The sequence below is a fragment of the Equus quagga genome, chromosome 7, assembly GCF_021613505.1.
Source record: "Equus quagga isolate Etosha38 chromosome 7, UCLA_HA_Equagga_1.0, whole genome shotgun sequence".
NCBI lineage: Eukaryota > Metazoa > Chordata > Mammalia > Perissodactyla > Equidae > Equus > Equus quagga.
In genome coordinates, this window is record NC_060273.1 from 71,303,982 (window position 1) to 71,326,826 (window position 22,845).

The 22,845-nt window shown below is 43.0% G+C and overlaps 1 protein-coding gene across 12 annotated transcripts in view; it reads left to right on the top strand.

Moving 5' to 3' along the window:
- The window catches only part of HTR4 (5-hydroxytryptamine receptor 4), a 181,489-nt gene that overhangs the window by 89,329 nt on the left and 69,315 nt on the right, over positions 1-22,845 (top strand). For 9 of the 12 annotated variants that reach the window (XR_006889299.1, XR_006889298.1, XR_006889297.1 and 6 more), the window contains exons 3-6: positions 2,458-2,583; positions 3,884-4,084; positions 21,080-21,233; positions 22,161-22,202. Coding sequence is in view for 8 of the 12 variants with exons in the window: in XM_046665700.1 (XP_046521656.1) it covers positions 2,458-2,583; positions 3,884-4,084; positions 21,080-21,233; positions 22,161-22,202 (523 nt within the window). In the remaining 4 variants the exon portion in view is untranslated. Of the gene's footprint in view, positions 1-492; positions 592-2,457; positions 2,584-3,883; positions 4,085-21,079; positions 21,234-22,160; positions 22,203-22,845 lie in introns of all 12 variants that reach the window. The other 3 variants (XR_006889300.1, XM_046665703.1, XM_046665706.1) reach the window with 2 other exon arrangements.

A 22,845-nucleotide genomic window follows, 5' to 3' on the forward strand; every position in this document is an offset into this window, starting at 1 on the left:
TCCAGACTGATTAACTCAGCATCTCTGAGAGTGTTGTGCTAGCATCAGCGGGTTCTAAGGCTCCTCAGGTGATTCCAATACGCAACCAAAGTTGGGGAGCGCTGCTTGAAGCCTACTCACTGGGCCCCTTAGTTACACAACCTGTGGGGCGTCAAGCGGGACAACCCCTCCCTGAGCCTTCTCTGACAGCCATTCATCACCACCCCCCCCTCCCGCCCGCACTCCTGTCCTCCTTTCCCTCTCAGATTTTTTACCATAGTGTGAATTGCCAGGGGACACTTTACATGTTTTCTTGTTTGTCTATTCATTGCCTGCGCTCTCTTTTGCTTATTTCTGCTTCCCTGGGGCAGAGAACAATGCCTGATGCAGAGTAGGTGCTCAGAAAGTATCGTTGAATGAATGAATGCATAAATTTACTCTTATTTCAAATGGCAACCCTTCAGATAGTTAAAAATAGCTTTTTTGTCTCATACTGGGTCTTCTCTTCTCTAGGTAAAATCTTCTACCTTCAACCAGACCTCAAAGACACTGAAGAATAACCCTCACCATTTTGAACACAATATGTCTTTTTCCCACCCAATCACCAAATAAGTGAGCACTTCCTATGTACTGCACATACCTATAACTGTAGACTAGACAGCGCATGGCACTGGAACTTGTGGTGGAAAAGGTAATCTGGGGTGGGGCACAGACAAGGATCAATAACAGAAGTCATTTCAGGTAGCAACAGATGCTATAAAGGAAATGAGAACTGTTTGCTGGCTGTGGCACATTAAACAGGGGTTGACTTTAATCTGAGACCTGAAAGGCGAGAAGAAGCATTCCAGGAAGAAGGTATAGCCAGGACAGAGGGCTTGAGGGGTGAACAAGTTCCAGAAGGGCTCTGAGTCAAAACCTTTGAGAAGGGCAAGTTAAAAACCTCCATCACCTCCTTTGGTAGACACTTTACCTCCATTAACATGACCTAAGACTAAATTAGTTTTGGGTCGTCACATTACCCTATTAAGTTCTTTTTCCTCATTGAGTTAAATCTTCCCTGTCCAATATTTGTACTGTTGATAGTTAGAATTTAGGTGTGGAAGGGTGATTTAGATAAACATACCTTGAATTTCTTTTCTTCTTATCCCTAGCCATAAAGATTTTAATCAATTACTCACTCAATAAAAATACCTGTCAGCAGAGCAGAGGGACTTTCTGATTTTCCAGCCGCTTTAGTACTGGTTCCTTATTCCAATCAGCACCTTGTCTTCTGTGCCAGGTCTAATGGAAAAAGACAAGGCCAGAGCCAGGACCTGGTGGGCTGCTGCCATTTGGGGCTGGCAGCCATCTTGGTTTGCAGTCAAAGGAGCTTAGTAAAGTCAGATATTTCTTGATTCTTCGGACCCTGTGTTCCCAGTGGTGGGCTCACAGGACAAGCAGCCTCTCCCAGACCAGCCACTAATAAGCTCTGACAACCCCCTTCCCCTCTCTGGGCCTCAGTTTCTCCATATGGAAATGTGAGGTTTGGGTCTGAGAGTTTTAAGATCCTTTGAAACTTCATTTAAAAAGAACTGTTTATTGCTCTAATAAAAAACCAGAACTTTTTCCTGTAGTTTCTGAATAACCTGCAGATATGCTTTTATTGACAGGAGACATTCACTTCCAAGTTAATAAAACGAAATGATTTACACTAGCAGGGCAGGGTTTATAGGATCAAATCAGGTGCTGAAATTGACAGCAACACAAATTTGAACTGTTATCTAGAGCACCAACAGAAATGTGCTTCAGGGCACTGAAAGGAGTCCCTGAGTTTATTGATTGACTGCCGTCTTTCCAATGGACTTCACAGAATCTGAGACCCATTCGTCCAGGTCAGCTATATAAGAACAACCCTCAAGCCATGACCTGTCCCCTGGATGGCCCAGCTGTACCCAGCAGCTTCTTCGTGGGCTGGGATGGGGTACTGAAAACAGGGTGCCTTCGATTCATGCAGAGCCTGGTTCAAGTTACCGTCATTCATTCATCTGATGCCATCTTTTCTTCATCTGATAAATGTGATTGACACAATGAAATTGAATTTATCAATGGATAAAACAGATGAGGTCCCTGCCTCAGGGAGCTTACAACATAGCTGGGTAGGTGCACAAAACAGAAATCAAGCAAATGCATTTCTGAGAACAAGCTGAGGAAAGTGCTCTGAAGGAGAGCCACGAGTTCTCTGATGGAGAATAACTGTGCAATCTCAGGGTAGTTAATTCTCCTCTCTGAGCCTCCTCCTCCTCCTTATGTAGAAATTAACTAGGATAACATGTGAGTGACAAGTGCAGACACTGGCACAATTGGTGTGCAGTAAATGTGTGTTGTAGCTGCTGATGGTGAAGTTTCCTTCCTGAAGATGAATGAGCAAAAGATTGATTTTCTTTCCTGTGTCTCAGAGTTTCCTTGAATTCTTTGTGTTTGTGTGTGTGTGTCTTACAGTTCCAAGGAGGGTTTCGGGTCAGTGGAGAAAGTTGTGCTGCTCACGTTTCTCTCGGCGGTGATCCTGATGGCCATCTTGGGGAACCTGCTGGTCATGGTGGCTGTGTGCAGGGACAGGCAGCTCAGGTGGGTAGCAGGAGGGGACCTCATGGGGAAACCTGGCTGGAGTTCTGGGCTCTCCCTGGGGAGCTGGGGTCTGAACACAGATGTTTCACTATAATTTGTTATTATGAAAGGAAAAAAAAATACGTGGGGACGATGTTTGGAAAATAGAGCAGGTTAAAAAAGATTACACCTAATCCCACAACTCCAACATAACCAGAAGAAGCACTGTGTTTCCATCCCTTCTTTTTCTAATTAGACTGTTTTTTTTTAATAGTTGTGATGACTATATATACAGTTGTTGAGAGCACATCTAATCTAATCTCCCTGCTTCATCACTGGTTCAGAGAAGGGGTGGCTGCCTCATGACTGACCTAGGATTTAAACCTGGGTCTTCTGCTCCTTCCACTTCCTTGCTCTCAACCCTGGCTGCAATTAGAATCACCTGAAGACCTTTATAAAATTGCTACTGTGTGGTATAAGTATGTCCCATGCAATATTTGGGACATACTTATACTAAATAGTTGTTCATTGTTTATCTGAAATTCAGATTTAGCTGAGTGTCCTGTATTTTATCTGGCAAATCTAGAGGGTGGGCAAGTGTGTTAAATCACTGAAAATCCCTGAACTAACTGATCTGGGGTGAGACCTGGGCATCAATGTTTATAAAAATCTACCAGGTGAATCTAGCATGCAGCCTGGATTGAAACCACCAGGCCATAAAAAAGGATAAAAGCTACAGTCCTGCCTCATCTCCTGCCTTCCTCTCCGAGCAAGACACACACCAATCTAGTGATGATGCAAAGAAAGTCTAAGAGTGCAGTTCTGCAAGGTGACACAAATGTGAGGCACATGGCAGTCAGTCTATGAGTGGAGAAGGGTGGAGTTGACACCGTTTGTGAAGGGGGAACCTCAGGAGGGTTCTCTGAGAATGAGCAGACCAAGGCCTGAAGGGTGGGTGAGGTGCAGCTAGGCCAATGGTAGGACGAGAGAGCAAAGCCCTTGGGAGGGGCTCCATGCACAGGGTGGGGGTGAGGGCTCAAATCAGGCCAGGGTGGCCCGAGGGGAGAGGAAGAGAGGGCTTTTGGTGCAAGGGAGGTCTGGAGAAGTCCGAAGTGACTGGACCACACAGGGTCTTTCCAGCCTTATTACAGAGGGGAAACTGAACATTATAAAATCTATTACATATTGACTTTTCTTTCCGTTTCCTCTCTCCCTTCTTTCCTTCTTTTCTTTTCCTCCTCTTTTCTCTCTTGCTTCTTTCTCTCTAACCTCCTTCCATCATCCCTGCCCCTACTTTCTCCTTTATACTTTTCACTTACAGGAAAATAAAAACCAATTATTTCATTGTATCTCTTGCCTTTGCGGATCTGCTGGTTTCGGTGCTGGTGATGCCCTTTGGTGCCATTGAGTTGGTTCAAGACATCTGGATTTATGGGGAGATGTTTTGCCTCGTCCGGACATCTCTAGACGTCCTGCTCACAACGGCATCAATTTTTCACCTGTGCTGCATTTCTCTGGATAGGTAAGGACAGAGCAAAGTGCATAGTGGAGCTCCGTGTTGGAGACAACGGCCTGACGGCTATGGGCCCCTCTCTTTCTTCCCTAATACATTAGAAGAAATGAATCTCAGAGAGGTAAATCTGATTATCCACTTATTCATTCTCTCTCCAGTCTTTACAGATGGCCCCTTTGTAGTGAGGTACCCTCAAAGGCCCGGCAGACACAGAGATTAGTAAGGCCTAGAACCTGCCTGCAAGGAGTTTATGATCTAGATAGCGACAGGTACCAGCAATCAAGTTTACCATAGAGCTTTAGATTTTATACTGATGACGTGAACAAAAATCTAAGGGAGCTGAGTGGCAAAAATGAATATATCTGCCCAGTAGGCAGCAGGGGTGGTTCAGAATGATAGTGTCTATGTTTGAACATGACATTCTGAAAATGTGTCTGCATCAGAATTTTATATGTGTATTTAGATATGTGCCTGTGGCTGTGGAGCCTCTTTTCCAGAAAGTTAAAGATGATTATAAAATCCCCAATAATTGTTTGTTTTTTGGACCCAAGGATAGCATTTCATCCCCCTTGCATAATTTTGTTCTTTTTCTTCGCGTTTGACTTCAGGAGGCCTAATGATTTCCATCTTTGCCTCCTTTGTTGGAGATGTATGTTTATCAATTGTGTCAGCACTTTTATTTTCCAATTCCTGCTCCTTTGTATTCTATACTAAAGGCAGAATGCATTTGAAAAGTCAGCGGAATTACACAAACATATGCTGCCATCACTGTAGTCATATCTTAGGGATAGTTCCCAAAAGAAAGTGTAGGGTGGAAATTACATGACATCAGAATTAGCAAGGACAATCTCTCACTCTCTTGTGTAGTTCAACAGACCCAGATTTTTCGCCAATCTTGGGATAGGTCACTGTTTCTTTAATCGAGGAATAGGAAAGTAGTTGACTGAAATTAGAGATTGTGATATATCTAAAATATGTGTCTTTAAACTCTAAGATCAGAGTCTCCCCAGAGAATTACTCACACTGGGAAAGGTCCTTAGGAACGGAAACCAGCTGAGGGAACAGCAGATTCATCTCCTGTCCCCTAAGACGGATGGGTGCTCATTGGTTGGAATGGCAGGTGTCATGGTGTGCTCTGTTTGAATTGCATGAGTTCTCGCTCTCTCTTGCTCTGCCAAGAGCATGTAGTTGAATATGCTTAAGTCAGACACGTGTATAATGAGACTATGCTCTATAGCTAGAGATAATGCCGGTGGTAAAACTGAACTCTTGGTTGGCAGCCAGACCCATAGTGTGTTAGAGTTTGAAATTGGTGTTTATTAGCTTGTTTGCAACAATGTGACTTCAGCACATGAAGGACTTTCTAAGATACTCAGTATATAGTGTAGGAAAGTTCACACTGGAAAAAATCAAATGTAAGGGAGTAGAAAATATATGGAAATCTTGCAGGGTAGCCAGCATGTGATCATTGCCAAAATGAGGGGCAAGCCTGGAAGTGTTACAGGAACTTGGAGGAAGCAAAGCTGAGGAGATCAGGGCAACTTCAGGGAACCTTAAAGTCTGGGCAAAAAGCAAGGGAAAGAAAATAAGCCGGGTGGGGAGTGAAGGGTGGGGGAAAGTGTACAATCGTCTTCCTGATGTGGAGAGCTTACTCTGGGCAGCCCTGAGAGAAGGTTTCCAAGGAAGATTTGGCTTGTTCCAGATTAACTACTAAGTTCTTTTGAAATTATGAAATCTTCCCTGAGTAGGCCTGAGCTGTCATGAAGCAGTATGTGTGTTGGTCATTAAGAGCCATCTGCTTTAGAACGGAAGAGGTTTGGGTTCAAATTCCAGTTCTGCCAATTTTTAGCTCTAAGAATGGCGATAAATTCCAAAGCCTTTCTGAGTCTCGGTTTGCTCATCTCTAAATATGGGGGCAATAGCACCTATTTTATAGGATTGCACTTGAGATTAAGTTAGATAATCCACTGAAGGCGTAGCATTGGCCCAGCTTGGCACAGGACTCAGTGTTAGTGGATGTTAATTTCAGTTTTTTGTAACTATCAGTGCAACTCATTGTCTTTCTTACCAAACTTGGACCTTCTTCTCAGCGAATAGCTGCTCCAGCAGCTGCAGCATCCAGAAACCAGGTAGTTATTTTTAATGTGGTCTTTCCTTATCCCCTACATTTGAATAATGGCAAATCCCATTGATTTTCTTTCCTAAACAGATGCTGGTCTATTTCTCTCTATCTCTATCATCCTAGTCCAACTAACATCTTCTCTTGGATAAGTCGCTGCAATAACCTCCTAACTGTTCTCTTCACATCTATTTTATCGGCCTCCAATCTACTTTCCACTTACAAGATCTCACAGCCGTCTTTTAACAATGCCACTCTGATCTTATTGCTCTTTTGCTTAAAATCCTTCAATGGCTATTCATTGCATTGTGGATCAAGACCAAACTTCTTGGCCTGTAGTTTTGTGGCATCTATTTCCTGTCTGTGTCCCCAGCCTCCCCTCCTGCACTTCAACAGCCTCATTCTCTAGGCTACAGCTGCCTTGATCTTCCCTCTCTTTTTCCAGTGCTCTGTGCTCAGTCTCCTAAGGGCCTTGGCTCTCCTTCTGTCTGGAAATCTCTTTTGCCCCCTCCTCACTTGCCTATCTTCCAGATTTTGGTTGAGTCCTCTCTTCCTTGCAGAAGCCCTCTCTGACCTGATCAAATCCATTCTTCTCCTTTGAGGACTTAGTGCAATTGTGATTAAAACCACAATTAATTTAAAAAAAATTTTTCTTAAATGTCTCTCTCTCCCCCGATGGGAGAAAATACCAGGATATGAATAAGGACAAGGTCCTCACCCTCATGGAACTGACCTTTTAATTGGGAGGTTGACAATTAACCAATAATTACATAAATACTGATTTAGGTATTTGATAAACACTATTGAACAAGTGGAGTGTTCAATACATTTGCTTTTTGAGCACTGCTGCCAATAATTCCATTTCCTTCTCTGATAGTGGACATCAAAAACTCCAATACCATAAGTAAAATGGAGTCGAATGGTTTTGTTTTCCTCTGGGAACCTGGGAAACTTGCCAATTATCTCCAGCATTCCCTGTCCCAAGAGTGATATTCTCATCAGGCTGGAAACTCCACTCTGGACATTACAGGGCCACATTTTAGCCTAGAAGAGTATTATTTTATTTATCATCCAGCTTCTGCTTTGCTGTGTCCCTCCCAGCACGACAGGTGGGCTAGGCCAGCCTGGGCCAAAGTACAGAGTGAGTGTCTCAATGAGGTGCAGTGTCATCGCTTGCCCAGTGACTCCTGACAAGATGTCTTGTCCTCCTCTCTAGAGCTGTCGTGAGTCTTTGGGGGTGATTGATAGAGGGTAGTGCCTCTTGAGCAAGAATGCTCACTGTGACTCCTCATTCCACCCAGATGGCAGACCCCTGGATCAAAGCAAACTGCAGGACTCCATTAATATATCTACCGTTCTCCATCTCCATCCACTGTGCTTCCTGGTGCTTTGAGAATTGGATCCTATTATTGAAAGTTTATTGCCTCGTTAAAAATAATTTCCAAAGGATAATTAAAATACATGCATCATATAGTGTGGGTCATGGGAGGTCAAAAACTGCATTAAAGCTTTATGGTACAGTTGATTATTTTAAATCTAAGGTTTCCGTAGTGAATGAAAACCAACCAAATATCTATAATAGAGTAGTGGTTTTAAAAGTGGAGTATAATGCAGCCATTTAAAACCATGAGAAATAGCTATGTGTGTTGTGCTAGAAAGATATCTCTGTTGTCTCAAGTGAAGAAAAAGCAAGTTTCAGACTTTAATGTTTAGAATAATTCCACATTTGTAAAATAAATATATAGATGTTTGTATTTGGGTGTATGTAAGTGAGTGTGAGAGAAAGAATATCAATGAGATTACACCAAACCATTAACAATGGTTGTATGGGGTGGGGGCCGGGTAGGGCATGGTCCTAGCTAGACTGGATGGTCAGTTGGATTTTGGTTTGGATTCTTCATTTGTACTAATTTCTGAAAGATTGGCCCTGAGCTAATATCTGCTGCCAATCTTCCTCTTTTTTTCTCCCCAAAGCCCCAGTACATAGTTGCATATCCTAGTTGTAGGTCCTTCTAGTTCTTCTATGTGGGATGCTGCCACAGCATGGCTTGATGAGTGGTGTGTAGGTCTATGCCCAAGATCCAAACTGGTGAACCCTGGGCCACCAAAGCGGAGCACATGAACTTAACCACTCGGCCACCGGTCTGGCCCCTGAAATATATATTTTAAACTTCAGTTTTCTCTTTTATAGAAGTGAACGCTTCTCAAATGCAAGAGTATCCACAATAATCTTTTAGCTGAACGCGCCCCTGGGACAACACATTCCTCAATTCACTGAGAGCATCTGACTTTAGTGTTAGGACTTCCCTCTGAGGTTGCAGCAAGGTGGGGAGTGTGGAAATCTTTCTGACCAGTGTGTTCTCTCTGATTTTTCACAAAATGCCCTGAATCCTCCCTCTAAGGGAGCCCTCACCATCTCCTGTCAGGGGAGTTTTCACCCTGGGGACCCTCACATTCATCTTTATTGACCCCACCCCAGTTCACAACTTTGTGTTTGATCTATTTCAATAAGATCTTTTCTAATCATCATAGTTTTCAAAAATCAGAACCGATGATACCTGAGCATTGTAAAACAATGCTATCATTTCACAAGTAAAATATAAAAATGTCCCCAGTTCTCCCTTTCTATCTCCACAGCTGTGTACTCTGGAGTTAACAACTCTAGATAGTAGCCCCCTATGAATTCCACTCATTTCATATGCAATAAGCAGACTTGTTCTGTGAATACATTTGGGTTTATGTTTTAAATAAGCCTTTGAAGAAGGCTTTCCCTGGATATATCCTAATGAATTGTCTGAATGTAGTGTTCTTACCAACTTGCTTATCGGATATATATTAGTAAGTTCTTTTGCAGCAGCATGTGACAGAAAATAAATTGAATGGTTCCATTAGCTGAAAAGTCTGGCTTCAGACATGGCTCTCTACAGGGTTTGAACAATGCCACCTAGTCCAGCTCTCTCCTTCTGTCTCTGTCTCCTTCTCCTCTTTGTTTCTGTCTTTCCTTCCCTTTCTCTCTGTCTGTCTCCCTCTCTGTTTCTGTATCTATTTCTCTATGTCTGTTCCCATCTTTATATTTGTCCCTCTTTGTCCCTATACTGTTTTCTTGTTGGATTCATTCTCAGGCTGGGTTCCTAAAAATAGCCACAGACAACATGAGTCTTAAAACATCCTGGACTCATGAGTGCACAGGAAGAGAAACCTAAATGCTCTTTCTCATGGAAGAAGTCTGCTTGGCTTTTCTCGAGTCAAAGACTCTTCTCTTGACCAATCATTGTGGTGTGGGAATGATACATCTGGTTGCTGGGCAGAGGTGAGGTACTATGACTATTGGCTTTAAAGAAGGATATGGCACTGGAGAATGGCAGTTCCCACTGGAAAGGGGTGTTGGGCAGACAAGAATGGCAGACATCAATTTCTCTTAGGCTCGCCAAGGGGCCTAAAGATATCTTTATGGAGCCTCCACAACAAGAGAGAGGTATTTCATCCCCACATTTTCTTTCTATTAGGCCAAACATTGCTAGATCCTTCCACTAGCTTCATATGCCATACTTTTCAGACTTTAAACCATTCTGATCCCCTTTGATCATGCTGTACTTTGTCCTATATTTGTCATCAAATGCAATTCCCTTAAAAAAAGCTATTTCACCTTAATGAAGATATCCTTCTCTATAGCATTTGCAAGATTTTCTCTTTGATATATCTAACTGAATTGTCACCCTTCCTCTTGTCAGCTTGATGAAACTTTATGTGTTTTATCTGCAAAAATCCTCCAACAGTTTCTCAGTCATAGATTTTCTTTTAAAGCAGGTTTACTTATAAAACATTCAATTCTGCCTCAAAGGATGCATATTTTATCCTCTGCTGGAGATAATATGTCTACATTTCTTAATGAACTTCCTGGAGCACAACTCAATTTTGTAATGTATAAATGAAAAGTATCTGTCATTGTGAACTTGTGCCATACAGTTGCATTGGTTTCTCCAAAAGGATTGAAATACATTTCTTCAAGGAAAGCATATTAAAAGTTTGCCCTTCTCACATACTCTTTGAGGACAGGTTCATGCTTTGTACATAGTAGGAATATTTGTTGAATTGAATTGCCTGCTAGAGGATATTAACTCATTTTTATATTCATTTTGTCAAATATTTATTGAGCACTTACTAATTGCCAGGAGCTAAGCAGAGCACTGGAAGTACAGTGGTGAACAATCACAAAAAGCTCTGAGTCACAGAGATTTTAGTCTAGTGGAGAATACAGATAGTAAATAGGGAATTATAGTAAAATTGGTGGCTGCTGGAATAGAATAAGGAGAAGTCAAAGATGCTGTTGGAGCAGGTGGCCTCCAGGGCAGGGAAGCTCTCCGGAGAAGTGGTACTGAAGCCGGGATTGGGGATGATGTGGATGTCAGTAGGTGAAGACAAAGAGGGTGAGGTATGGAGGGTGGCGGTTCCAGAAAACAGCAAGTGCAAAGCTCCAGAGGTCTTTCAGTGACACACTATCAACTATAAGCTAAATTCTTAGCTTGTCTTTCAGTGCTTTTCCCAATGTGTCCTCAGTCTGTCTTTCCTATCTCACCTCGCACCCATGAGTGATCTGTTATCATTTCCTGCATCTGATGTGTTTCTTCCTAACTCCGTGTTGCTATCTGTGTCTTGATTTCCTTTTCCTGGTGAACATCCACCCTTCTTTAATACTCGGATAAGATTGGTGACCTTCTTCACTGACTGGCCAGTCTTCATTTCCAAAGATTTCTTGTTTCTTCCTCTGAGCTCCCTTAGGAACGTTAAATATAAGTATAGAGTTATAACCCATTTTACTAATTGGTCTATGTGTCTGTCTCACCCTAGACTCTCAGCTCCTTGAGAGTCAGCCTTTATCTCATCCATTCTTGTGTTCTTGCAAGTCCACAGAGGCTGCTCCATGCATGTTTAGCTAAGCATAGAATGCTCCAAGATGTGACTTGTAACTTTTCCAGCCCTGGGTATCTTCCTTCTCTCCTTTGGGGAACCTACCCATCCTGTGGCTTCATCTTCACCTCTGATCTTGTATCTTCTGCAATCTTGTCCCTCGCTGGGTTTTGGGGTCCTCTGGGCTCTGTTGAAAATAGCTGCCTGTTCAATATCTTGCCTTAAGCATAGTTCTGTTTCCTTAAACCCAATATGCTCCAAGTGGAAATTTCCATTGTAAATTAATACTCTCTTCCACTTTGTACATCAAAGTTGCATTTATTAGTCATCTTTTAGTCATTTAAATGTAATTCTGTGAGGTCATCTTTTCCTTACCTACTGTGACCAGCTGGATGCCAAATCATAGTTACATTTTCATATACATCTTTCAAATCCACCTTCTTCCTTTCTCCCCCATCCCATTTCTGGATTATTGCAGTAGCTTCTTAGTTGTTATTCCTGTATATTATCTAATGTCTCAAGTTCATCTTTAAATATGTCTTTTGTCTGTGTGTCCTCAGCTCAGAAAGCTTATAGGTCACTGCTGTTCTCCTTCCTCTTGCTAGTTACGGCTACTTTTGTCTATTTACCAGCATTACCAGGGTATGGACTTCGGCAGATGTGGGTTGAAGTCCCAGTGCTACCATATCCCGACTGTATGATGTTAGGCACATGGATTAAAGTCTCTGGGCCTCAGTTTCCTCATATGCAAAATGTGGATGATGAGAGCTGCCTTGCAGAGTTGCTATAGAAATTAGATAAAGCGTAGAATATAGTTTCTAACACATAGTGGGCCTTCAAAAAATGGGTAGTGTGAGTAGTAGGAATAGTACTTGTAGCAATAGAGAAGAAAGTGGACAATTACAACACAATTAGAGAAATGCCGTGTCAGAGATATATACAAGGTACTGTAAAACACCAGGGCAGAGATGGGGAATCAATCCACATCTCTGACAGACAAGGGTCTCTCCCTGTGTTTTTCGGGGCCCAAGAGAACTTTCCAGAGAATGTGACCCTTCAGCTGAGTCTGGAAGGGTCAGTGGCACAGTCATGTAGTGCCTGCTGGCAGACTGATCAATTCATACGTGTCACAAAGTGTCACAAAGTGTAACTTGTGTGTGTGTCCAGTAAGCCCTGCCAAGATGTTTTCAGATGGCATTTTTGGCAGATTATCCTTTTTTCCTTTATTCTTTTACAACTCAGGAAGACACCTTTCTAGACAGCTGATATTCCCCTGCTTGTGGGTCTTCTTATCATGAAGATACAGACGGATATTTCACAGAGAGGAACATAGTGAACATTGCACCTGCGGATGGCACATGGGATTATGATTCCCGAAAAGCTCCATCTCATGTCCTCCAGATCTCTGACAGAAAGGAGTCTCTCCCTGTCCCTCCGCCCCTGCAGTTCTGCCTTCCTGGAACCCAGAGTTCTCCCTCCGCTCTTGGCTACATTCTCAGCACCCTCTTCCTGTCCCTGGCTCCTGCTGAATATCCCTGCTGGGATCTTCCTCACTGATCCTCCAGGTGACTGGCAGCTTGCCAAGCCCCTTGGGAACCAGAGGGGAAGACCTTTAGTTTTTTCTTGAAGCTACTGCTGCTTTTCTCTCTTCTCCACCTCCTCAAAGGGGACCCAGACGAACTAAATTAAAACAAAACCAGTTACTGAGAGCAGAAAGATAAGTCTCTTTTTCTAGAGCTCTGCCACAAAACATGGCTGGATTACCTCCTGGAGGGGGGACTACTCCCCAGCCAGTGAACCCTGTGGTTAGCCCAGACTGTATAGTACCTATATACTCCTGTTGGGGTTATCCATTGCCATATAACATCTGCCCCAAAACTTAGTGGCTTAAACAGCTGTGTATTATTATCAGAGCTCATAATTCTGTGCATCAGGAAATTGGGCATGACTGAAGTCACTTGATGGTATTTAGCTGGAGATTGGACTTTCCTGGAGGATCTAAGGCAGTTCATCACACTCAGGGTTCCTTGGTGGGGTCCTCTGGAAGGCTGGGCTCAGCTGGGCCCGTCTTCCTGTCCATGTGGTCTCAGGTCTTCTATACATGATCTCATATTGAACTTCACACATGACAGCTCATGGCTCTGAGAAACCAAGAGCTCTCTTAAAAATTAGTCCTGGGACTGGCATACAACACTTCCAATGATCAAAGCAGTCACAAGGCAGCCCAGATCCAAGAGAAGGGGCACACTCCCCACCTCTGGATGGGAGGAGTGTTGGATAATTTGTGGCTATCTTTAATCCATGACTACAAACTCTTACAAAAATTCGGATGTAATTAATCTCCCTTTTACACAGAAGAAAACAGAGACGCAAAGACACCAGGTGATTTGTCCAAAGTCAGAAGGAAAACCAATGAAAGAACTGGGACTAGAACTTACTGATTTTCTTGTTATATATATATTGAGAGAGAGAGAAAAGATCAGAGGGGAAGGGAATAAAAGTACTAACTGCTATTTATCAAGCTTTATGTGCCAGGAACTTCATAAGTTTTAAACATATTATTTCATCAATTCTCACAGTCAGTCAACGAGGTGGACATAATGATCTCCACTTTGCAGATGAGGAAGCTGGAACTTGGAGAGGTTAAGTAACTGATCTAAGGCTGCAGAGCTAATAAATGGTTAAAGCAGAGAGAGTTGGTACCCCGATGTGAAGACTGCTTAAATCTCCTCTAATTCTGAGTCTAGGGTTCCAAGTTGTTCTCCTTGTTCCTTCTGCCTTCCTTGTGGTTGGGAGGGCAGGAAGTGAGGAGGAAGAATTTTCCTTAATTGCAGGAGTAGCAAGGAAGAGATTATCATGGATCTTAAAATATACAACTGTCTTCTAAGAGTTGTCAAAGTAAATTGTATCCCCAGAGACATTTAAAAGCAATTTGATCACACATTTACACATGGCTGTGGTTGGGGAAGCTGGTGGCTGGTCTACCAAAGGGGATTTTAATGGAGTTTTAAGAGCAATGCTTTGAAATGTTTTGCATAAGAAGTTGCTTTGTGAATACCCTTGCTACATCCTAGTTTAATCCTGGCCATCTGGAATCTCACTTGTCATTTGAACATTCATTTAACTACTTTGTAAAAGTTTTCTAGTTAAAGAAGATTCGGAATTGTCCAATGGAAGTCTAGACAGCAGACTTTGCAGATAGGTCTATTCCTGACACGTAACAGAATTGCTTCTGCTAATGAACACTGTCCACCCAGCTTGTGATCCAATAACCCTTTCTCCTGAGTTTGTTGCAATCCAGCTCCTTTGGTAGAGCCTGCAGCAGTGTTCTTTGTGATGGACAATTTCCAGTTCAGAAAACTTTTGGTGACTCCTAGCATTGCATTCAAAAACCTCTAAGACAGTGGTTCTCAAAGTGTGGTCTGCAAATCAGCAGCAGCAGCATCACTTGAGAACATATCAGAAGTGCCAATTCTTAGGCCCCATTCCGGATCTACCCCCCATCTGTGTTTCAGCAAACCCTCCAGGCGATTCTGATGCGCGCCGTAGTTTGAGAACCACTGCTCTGAGACCTGCCCCTCCACCAGCCTTTTTAGGCTTGTTTCCTTCTTCTTTACAAACACTCTACGATCTAGCTAACTTGTACTCTTTTATGTTTATATGGCTATGTAGATATATATTTATGGATATGTATTTCATATATATAAAATTGCTATTTCCCGGCCTTTCTCCGTCCTGTTTATAGCACCTGGATTACACTTTCTCCTCCACCATCCTTACCCAGTGTCTAAAAGACACTTATTGGAGAAAGCTCTTCTGTATCCCTCTACTAGATATGACCTTTCACATCCCAAAAACTTGGTCCCATATTTTAGTGGAATTTATTTTAATTGGTAGTGATTAAGGGTTTATTATTTATTCAACCCATTTTGTGAGCATCCACGCTATATCTAGCATTGTACTAGGCATTGGGGATACAGTGGTGAACAAGACAAACATCTCTGGAACTTATAAATCAGTGAGGGTAGACCTTTTTCACCTCCCATCCTAGGTCGTAGCTCTTTGAGGTGGTGCAGGTGTCTTGTAATTTTGGGTGTCCCCCAGGCTGTACTAAGGTAAGGTGGGCAGGGTGGAGGGTAATGCCCTTGTCTTCTCTGGTCTGTAAAGGATGCACCAGAGTATTGTGCTCTCCCTGTGGCACCCACTCTTAAGAGGTAATGGCATACTGTGGCACATACAGAGGACATGGAGCCCCTGCTATTGGTGAAAATCACCTCCTCTAAACCAGGGTTTCTCAACCTTGGCACCGCTGACACTCTAGGTTAGATGATTCTTTGTTGTGGGGGAGCTGACGTGTACATGTAAGACATTCAGCAGCATCCCCAACCTCTACCCACTGGATGCCACCAACCTCACCCTTCCAAGTTGTGACAGGGAAAAATGTCTCCAGACATTCCAGATATCCCTTGGTGAGCAAAATCAACTCTGGCTAAACACAACTGGGAACATTTTTACTTACAGAAAGTAAGGCTTCAGAGGAACGTAAAAGCTCTCTTCAGCTGTCTGTAGGAGCACTATGCAGATAAAGAATTAGAGATCGAAGTTTTAAATTGAGCCAGAAGGTGAAACTGGAAGTCACAGAAAATCCCTGTGGGAGGAAACTTTCTGTAACTTGAGGGTAGCCTGAAGTTTAGAACGTACTGCAGTGGGATTTGGTGCGTTGCTGGCCCCTAGTTCATTCTTGCAGGCTTGGGTACTCTTCGTTTTAGGGGGATTTAGGGATTTCAGGATGCTGAGCATCCTTCAGGTTCTGAGATTCAGTGTTCTGTTTCTAAAGTGGCTTTTAAAGAATTAGAATAATCCCTTGGGGATTTAGGAGGGGTAGCAGAGTGAAGTGACAATGAGGAGGTTAACTCCCCGGCCCTTGAGTCAGGCTGCCTGGGCTGCATCTCAGCTTGGCTCTTACCACCTGTGGGACCCTGGGCAGATTCTGCTACTTCTGTGTGTCCGTTTCCGCAACTGTGGAATGGTGCATTTATTGTTCTTGTCTCAAAAGTAGTTGTGAGGACTCTGAGATAATACAGTAGAGCCCTTGGTAAGTAAATGAAGAGTAGCTGTTGTTATTAACTCAGCCAGTGCCCTTTGCCTGACCTCCAAAGAACTTGCAAATTTCACTAGCTACTTCTGCCTAGTGGTGGTGTATGTGTTTTGGGGGCAGTTCATGATAGGATAAATATTTTTTTTTATTTGAAGGGGTACTATAATCTAAATATAGGAATTAAAAAGTAACCATGAAAGGTAAAAATCAAGTTATCAGATTTCTATCTGGTCTTTGATCTTTAGACAAGTTTAGAATTTTAAGGAAGTTTCATTGGACAGTTAACACTAGAACTCAGTTTTTATTAATCATTTTGTTCAGTGGTGTTTATTTTCGCCTACTGAATTTAGATTCTTGTGCGCAGGCTTCAAGAGGATGTTTGTTTTTCTAAATTCTTTGCTAGAAAGCAAAGATTAGAAAGTTGTAAGGAAAGATAGTTGAAAGACGTGAGGTGGCTTATTTAGGGCAGCGGCCTCAAGAGGGCCAAGGCCTTGGTAAGAATCTTGAAGCCATCAAGTCAAGTGAGTAATATAATCTGAGTTCCAAATAAAAACCTTACAGTGTCTACTCCATGCCGCTTAAAAATCAAATTATGTTTATAGTAAGACAGAGCACCAGATGGAAGATGTAGAGGAGAGGATTTAAGTAAAACATGTACCTAGACACAATTTGGTATTTCTCTTATTCATCTTTACCTCTCATGCACAGTTCAGACAACCTAGTTAAAATAAAATAAAATTCTTTTTTTTCCCTTCACTTATTGCTAATTTTTTTTGAGGAAGATTAACCCTGAGCTAACATCTGCTGCCGATCTTCCTCTTTTTGCTGAGGAAGACTGGCCCTGAGCTAACATCCGTGCCCATCTTCCTCTACTTTATATGTGGGACGCCTGCCACAGCATGGCTTGACAAGCGGTGCTTTGGTCCACACCCGGGATCCAAACCTGCGAACCCTCAGCCGTCGAAGTGGAGTGTGGGAATTTAACCACTGTGCCACCAGGCTGGTCCTGCTAATTTTTAAAGTAGGAGATAAAGGACTTTTCCCAGGCTTGCCCAACCACCCCACATCATGCAAGAGTAACTTTCTGCAACTGTCTGTGAAAGAGGCCATGGATGTGTCCGAGCTTAGCTCCCTATGGAATGAGCTGTCCAAGCATCTTTATTTCAGGCATTCATTGTCCAGGGCACTGACCGTATATGTAAAATGTGTAAGGGATTGTAAAATGTGTGCTGCATCCACAGTATCCCCCTTGAAGTTGAATTTCAAGAGGAAACCTGTCACCACTGTTTGCTTGTCTGTAGAGGCAGCTCCTAGTAACCTAGGGTAATGCAGATTAAATCATAGAACATTTGGACAGCAGAACATGGGACCATCTTATTGTCCACAGGATATCCATCGTGCCGTGGGAATCAGGCAATCACCCTGGCCAAGCTAGACTTAGAAAGAAAGGCTTTCATTAAAATGCTCTGAGCACCGATATAACCATATATTCTAAAGTCCTCTTCTGTGAGTTCTATTGTGTTCCCAACATAATGCTCTAAACATCCACACCCACTAATGGAGATTGAAAGAATCTTCTTAGGTAAGACATCCTGCTTCCTCAAACTTACCTTTTGTCCCACAAGATATTTAATTCAGCCTTGTCTTTATGAACTTTTGGATTTATGTGACATTGGAGATCCAACCAAAATTCCTGAAATCCTGTCTTTACTCAAATCTGGCACCTGTTCCAAACCTCAGAAATCATAAATTATGCAGCAAAGATAGGGCAGCATCTATTCTTCACTTATCCGTCCATTGCCTTCTTTGGGGTGGTGGATGAAGGGATGCTGTAACTTGAGCTGTGATCTGGAAGTGTGTTGAATAAAACAAAGATGTTCTTACTCAGAACAAAGTATCGTGAAGGACATGTCCAACATTCAAAACCATGTTTTTTCTCCTTTAATTTTTGAATAAGACTGGCCCTGATCTAACATCTGTGCCCATCTTCTTCTACTTTATATGTGTGACACCTGCCACAGCATGGCTTGACAATCACTGCGTAGGTCCGCACCCGGGATCCGAGATGGCAAACCTCGGGCCACCAAAGTGGAACCTGCAAACTTAACTGCTGCGCCACCAGGCCAGCCCCTCAAAACCATTTTTACTGAGGCAGGATACCTTGGTTGCAAGTAACAGAGACTGCCTTTAGCCAACTTTATTAGTTTTCTAGAGCTGTTATAACAAAGTACAACAAACTGGGTGGCTTGGAACAACAGGTAATTCATTCTCTCACAGTTCTAGAGGCTAGAAGTCTGAAATCAAGATGTCAGCAGGGCCAAGCCCCCTTTGAAACCTGTCGGGAAATGATTCTTCCTTGCCTTTTCCTAGTTTCAGGCAATTCTTGGTGTTCTTTGTCCTGTAGATGCATCATTCCGATCATCCGTCTCCACATGGCCATCTTCTCTCTGAGTATATCTGTGTGTGTGTCCAAATTTCCCTTTCTACAAAGACAGCAGTCATATTGGGTGAGGGCCCACCCTAATGGCCTTGTTTTTAATTTTATTACCTCTGTAAAGATCCTTTTTCCAAATATGGTCATATTCCAAGGTACTGAGGGTTCAGACTTCAACATATCTTTTGGGAGAGGGAGGACACAATCCAACTCATAACAACACCTTAAGCAAAAAGGGAATTTATTGGAAAGATACAAGGTGGCTTATTTAATTAAAGGAAGAGCTAAAGAATGAGGACTTGAAGGGACTAGAGCATGGCTGCCCCAAAGATCCAAGGAGCAAGAGCTACTCCCAGCCCCACCAGGAGGCTGCTGTGGGACCTCGGCTGACTTTCCCATCTTCGCATCACTCTGCATGATGTGCAGAGTTCCAGGAGAAAGTCTGATTGGGTCACTCCCTGGCTGGAAAAGTCAGAGTCCCATCGTTTGCTTTCCTAACAACACTACAGAAACAGGAGAGAGAATTCCTAAAGGATTTGGGATGTTATTACCAAGAGAAAGGGGGAAGGATGCTAAATGTACAAAAGCAAATGTCTAATCTAGGCCCTCTAGCAGAAAACGAGGAAGGGAGCAAAATATGAACAAAAAGTATATTTTCATATACTCCAAATTCCTCATTAACTCTGTGTGAATAATAAACCCCTGATGCTTATTAATATAGCCATTCAGAAAAATTTGCCACTCTGATACAATTTGCCTTTCTTATAAGTCAAGAACATGGAGGGAATTGCAGCTAATCATGGTTGTTTCCATTACGGAGTTCTCTTTAGTTAGATTTGGCTACCATGTCAGTTTTATAGATGGAGAAAATGAGTGTCTGAGTTAGCCCCTCTCCCATTCTTTGGTCTTGTTCCTTGCACTTTGGTCCAGGTCAGGACACTCACTGTCTCTCTGGCCACAGGAAGCTGCCTGGCACAGTGTGGTCAGCTGCTCCTTGATGCCTTGGAGGGAAGGGTATAGCCTCCCCTCCCAGCCCTGAGGCACCAAGATCCCATGCTTGCAATACTGGGCTCTCCTCGTTCCACCCTCTCTCCCAATTCATCCTACCACCACCTCTTCAAAGAATATAGCTATTGTTATGTTAGTTATTCTTTGAATTAAGAAAAGAAAAGAAGAGGTGGGAAAAAGTAACAAAGAGAACTGCATAAAATGAGGAGTATAAGGGGGTGGCTCATCATTAAATGGTATAAAATCTTAAATAGACTTAGCCTCTAGGCTGTCTTTTTGTACTTATTCTTTGACTCTTTCAAAGACAAGAAGCTGATAGACCTACTGCAGTATTTTTGCCTGTTGTCAAATTCCATAAACTGCCTGGGGATGAGAGTGGTGATCTCCAAGGATGGAATAACATGCGAGAAGCAGACTGGGACCTGGAGACTAGATCATGGAGTGTGGTAGAAGAAAGCTAGTACCATAGGCAGAACATGGACTCAAAAAAGGATGAACAGTGGTCCCATGAGGAAGATCAGACCCTGATAAATGGAGGTGAGGTGGTTTCTACCAGTGGTAGGAAATGATGGAACAGGAATATTGAAATTTTACATTCTTGGCATCAGAGAAACAATTAAATGGCCCAGCCCAGAAGTAACACATGTCACTTCTGTTCATGACTTATAGCCAGACCACTCATTTGGCCTGACTCAACCACAAGGAGGCCAGGAAGTGCATGTGCCCAGAAGGGGGAACTGGACATACTTAGCAAACAGCCATAATGAATTGCTCTTGTCAAAATGCAAACTCCAGGTCCCTCATCAACTCCAGTTCCCTCCTGATTCAGGGCATCCTTGGAATCTGCATTTTAAGTAGGCCTCCTCAGATGAGTCTGATGCAGAGGACCAGGGAAGAATCCCTGGACCACAATTTAAGGCACACTGACTTAGGGCATCACCTCAGTATAGACAGGTAATCAAGAAGACAGAGACAAATCTGAGATACAGTTTTTAGAGCTCAGATGTAGGGCCAAGCCTGGGCCACCTCAAGGTGTTATCAAAGAAGGCCACAGATGCCTGGACACTGAGGCCCGGGGGTCTGGACATGCCCAGGGTAAAATGCCCAAGCATGAAGATAGTGTTGGAACTGTGCCTGAAACAGAGCAGACCCTCAAGTGTGCATCTGGCTTCCTTGGGAGATGAAGAGGGAGGTGGAGCCGACTCCAGGCAATGATTCTCAGATGTGATCTAACGTTTCTATTTATATTAGCAGAAACTCATTGGCCAATATAACACTTTATTGTATAATTGTTGTTTTTCTTTCCTCTGTTGTTTTTTTGCTTCTCTCTTCCTTCTCCATCCCTCTTCTTCTCCCCTCTTCTCTCTCATCACTTCTTATCCCCCTCCTCCTCATTCCTTCTTTCCCATGACACCCACCCCTCTATTCTCTCTCCAGGTATTACGCCATCTGCTGCCAGCCTTTGGTCTATAGGAACAAGATGACCCCTCTGCGCATTGCATTAATGCTGGGAGGCTGCTGGGTCATCCCCATGTTTATCTCTTTTCTCCCTATAATGCAAGGCTGGAATAACATTGGCATAATTGATTTGGTGAGTACCCACGCAGACCCCACTGGTTTACTGTCTGATTAACTTTTCTTGCTTGGGGTTCTACATAAACAAGCAATATCAGGTTAGGTGGATATTCTAAGAAAGATTCTGATAGTGTCTAAGTGACAACAGCAACAACTAAAAAAAGCAGGCTAACATTTTCGAAAGCTTGCTGTATGCCAGAGAGTAGAATAAATACATATAATCCTGACAACATGCTTTTGGGAAAATTATAATTTTTCCATTCACAGATGAGAAAACTCAGGCTCAAAAAAGGTAAAGTAATATGCCCAATGTCACACAGCTAGTGAATAGCAGAACAGGTGTTCAAAGCTTAGCAGTCAGCCTCCAGAGCCTGAGGTATGCAATGTGCCGCAAGAGGCCTTCATCTCATTTCATGCTGCGAGTCTACGAGGCTTACAGTGACCCACGGAAAACCTGTGGGTGGAGGCTTCTAGATAATGAAGAGTGCCCTGGGCCAGGAGTCAAGAGTACTGAACCCTGAGCCTAGCTCTGTCACTGACCCACTTCCTGAAGGGCTGTGTGAGGAGATCCCTTGGTCCGCAGTGGAGAATAGCATCTTCCAGTGGTGTAGGAGAACAGCCTGTGGCACGTGTGCCAGGCATTTGCCATCCCCTGTTTCGATGATCCTTAAGCGTCGTCCAGCTCTGACATACTACGTTTGTAATACCGGACTTGAAGATCAAAAGCTATGGTCTGGATTCATTAGCGGGAATATATGTTCTCTAGGAAGCTGTTAGGCAGTCACTTTAAAATTGATCTCAGGACTGTGTGGATATAGGAGGGGGAATGGAGAGGAGAGATTGAGAGCGAGCTCTGGCCCAAAGGGACCAGTTAGAGCAGCAGCTGCCCCTTCCTCTCTCCACCCCATTCCCAGCCCCTAATCTTGCCTTGTTCTTTGTCCAGGAAAGGATATCCAAACCAAGCCTGGGCCAGGATTGGCATGTGGTATGTCAGACCAAGAGTTCCTTGGGCTTCTGAAAGAAATGCTGGGGACAAAGGAGTGGAGAAGTGAAAGGGGGTCCGGACAAGGGAGACTGTATGGATGTTTTCTTGAATCCTATCCCTCTTCTTTCAAACTTTCAGTTTTATCATTCTTGGGGGAAATGAAATTCAAGTTTCCAACAGGCAGTAGGATAATAATAATAATGGCCACAAATGTGGAACATTTACTGCGTGCTGAGCCCCATGTTAATTTAATCACCATTATCTCACTCAGGCCTCACAACAGTGCTATGAAGTAAATCCCATTATCGTCCCCGGGAAATTGAGGATCAGACAAGTTAAGTTATTAGCCAAAGTCACGTTGCTAGGGAGTGGTGGGGACTATACCTAAGCCCAGGCTTCCTGGACTTCAGAGTCTATGCTCTTAATACAAAACATTTTCACTGAGTTCCACATACTAGCAACAAACAGGATTAAGAATTTTAACATGGTACCATTTGCAATAGAATTAAATATCAAATACTTAGAAATAAATCTAACTAAAGATGTGCTAGACATTTACATGAAAAATTATAAAATATTACTGAAATAAATTTTAAAAGACTTAAGTAAAGGGAAAGAATTACCATGTTTGTGAATTGAAAGA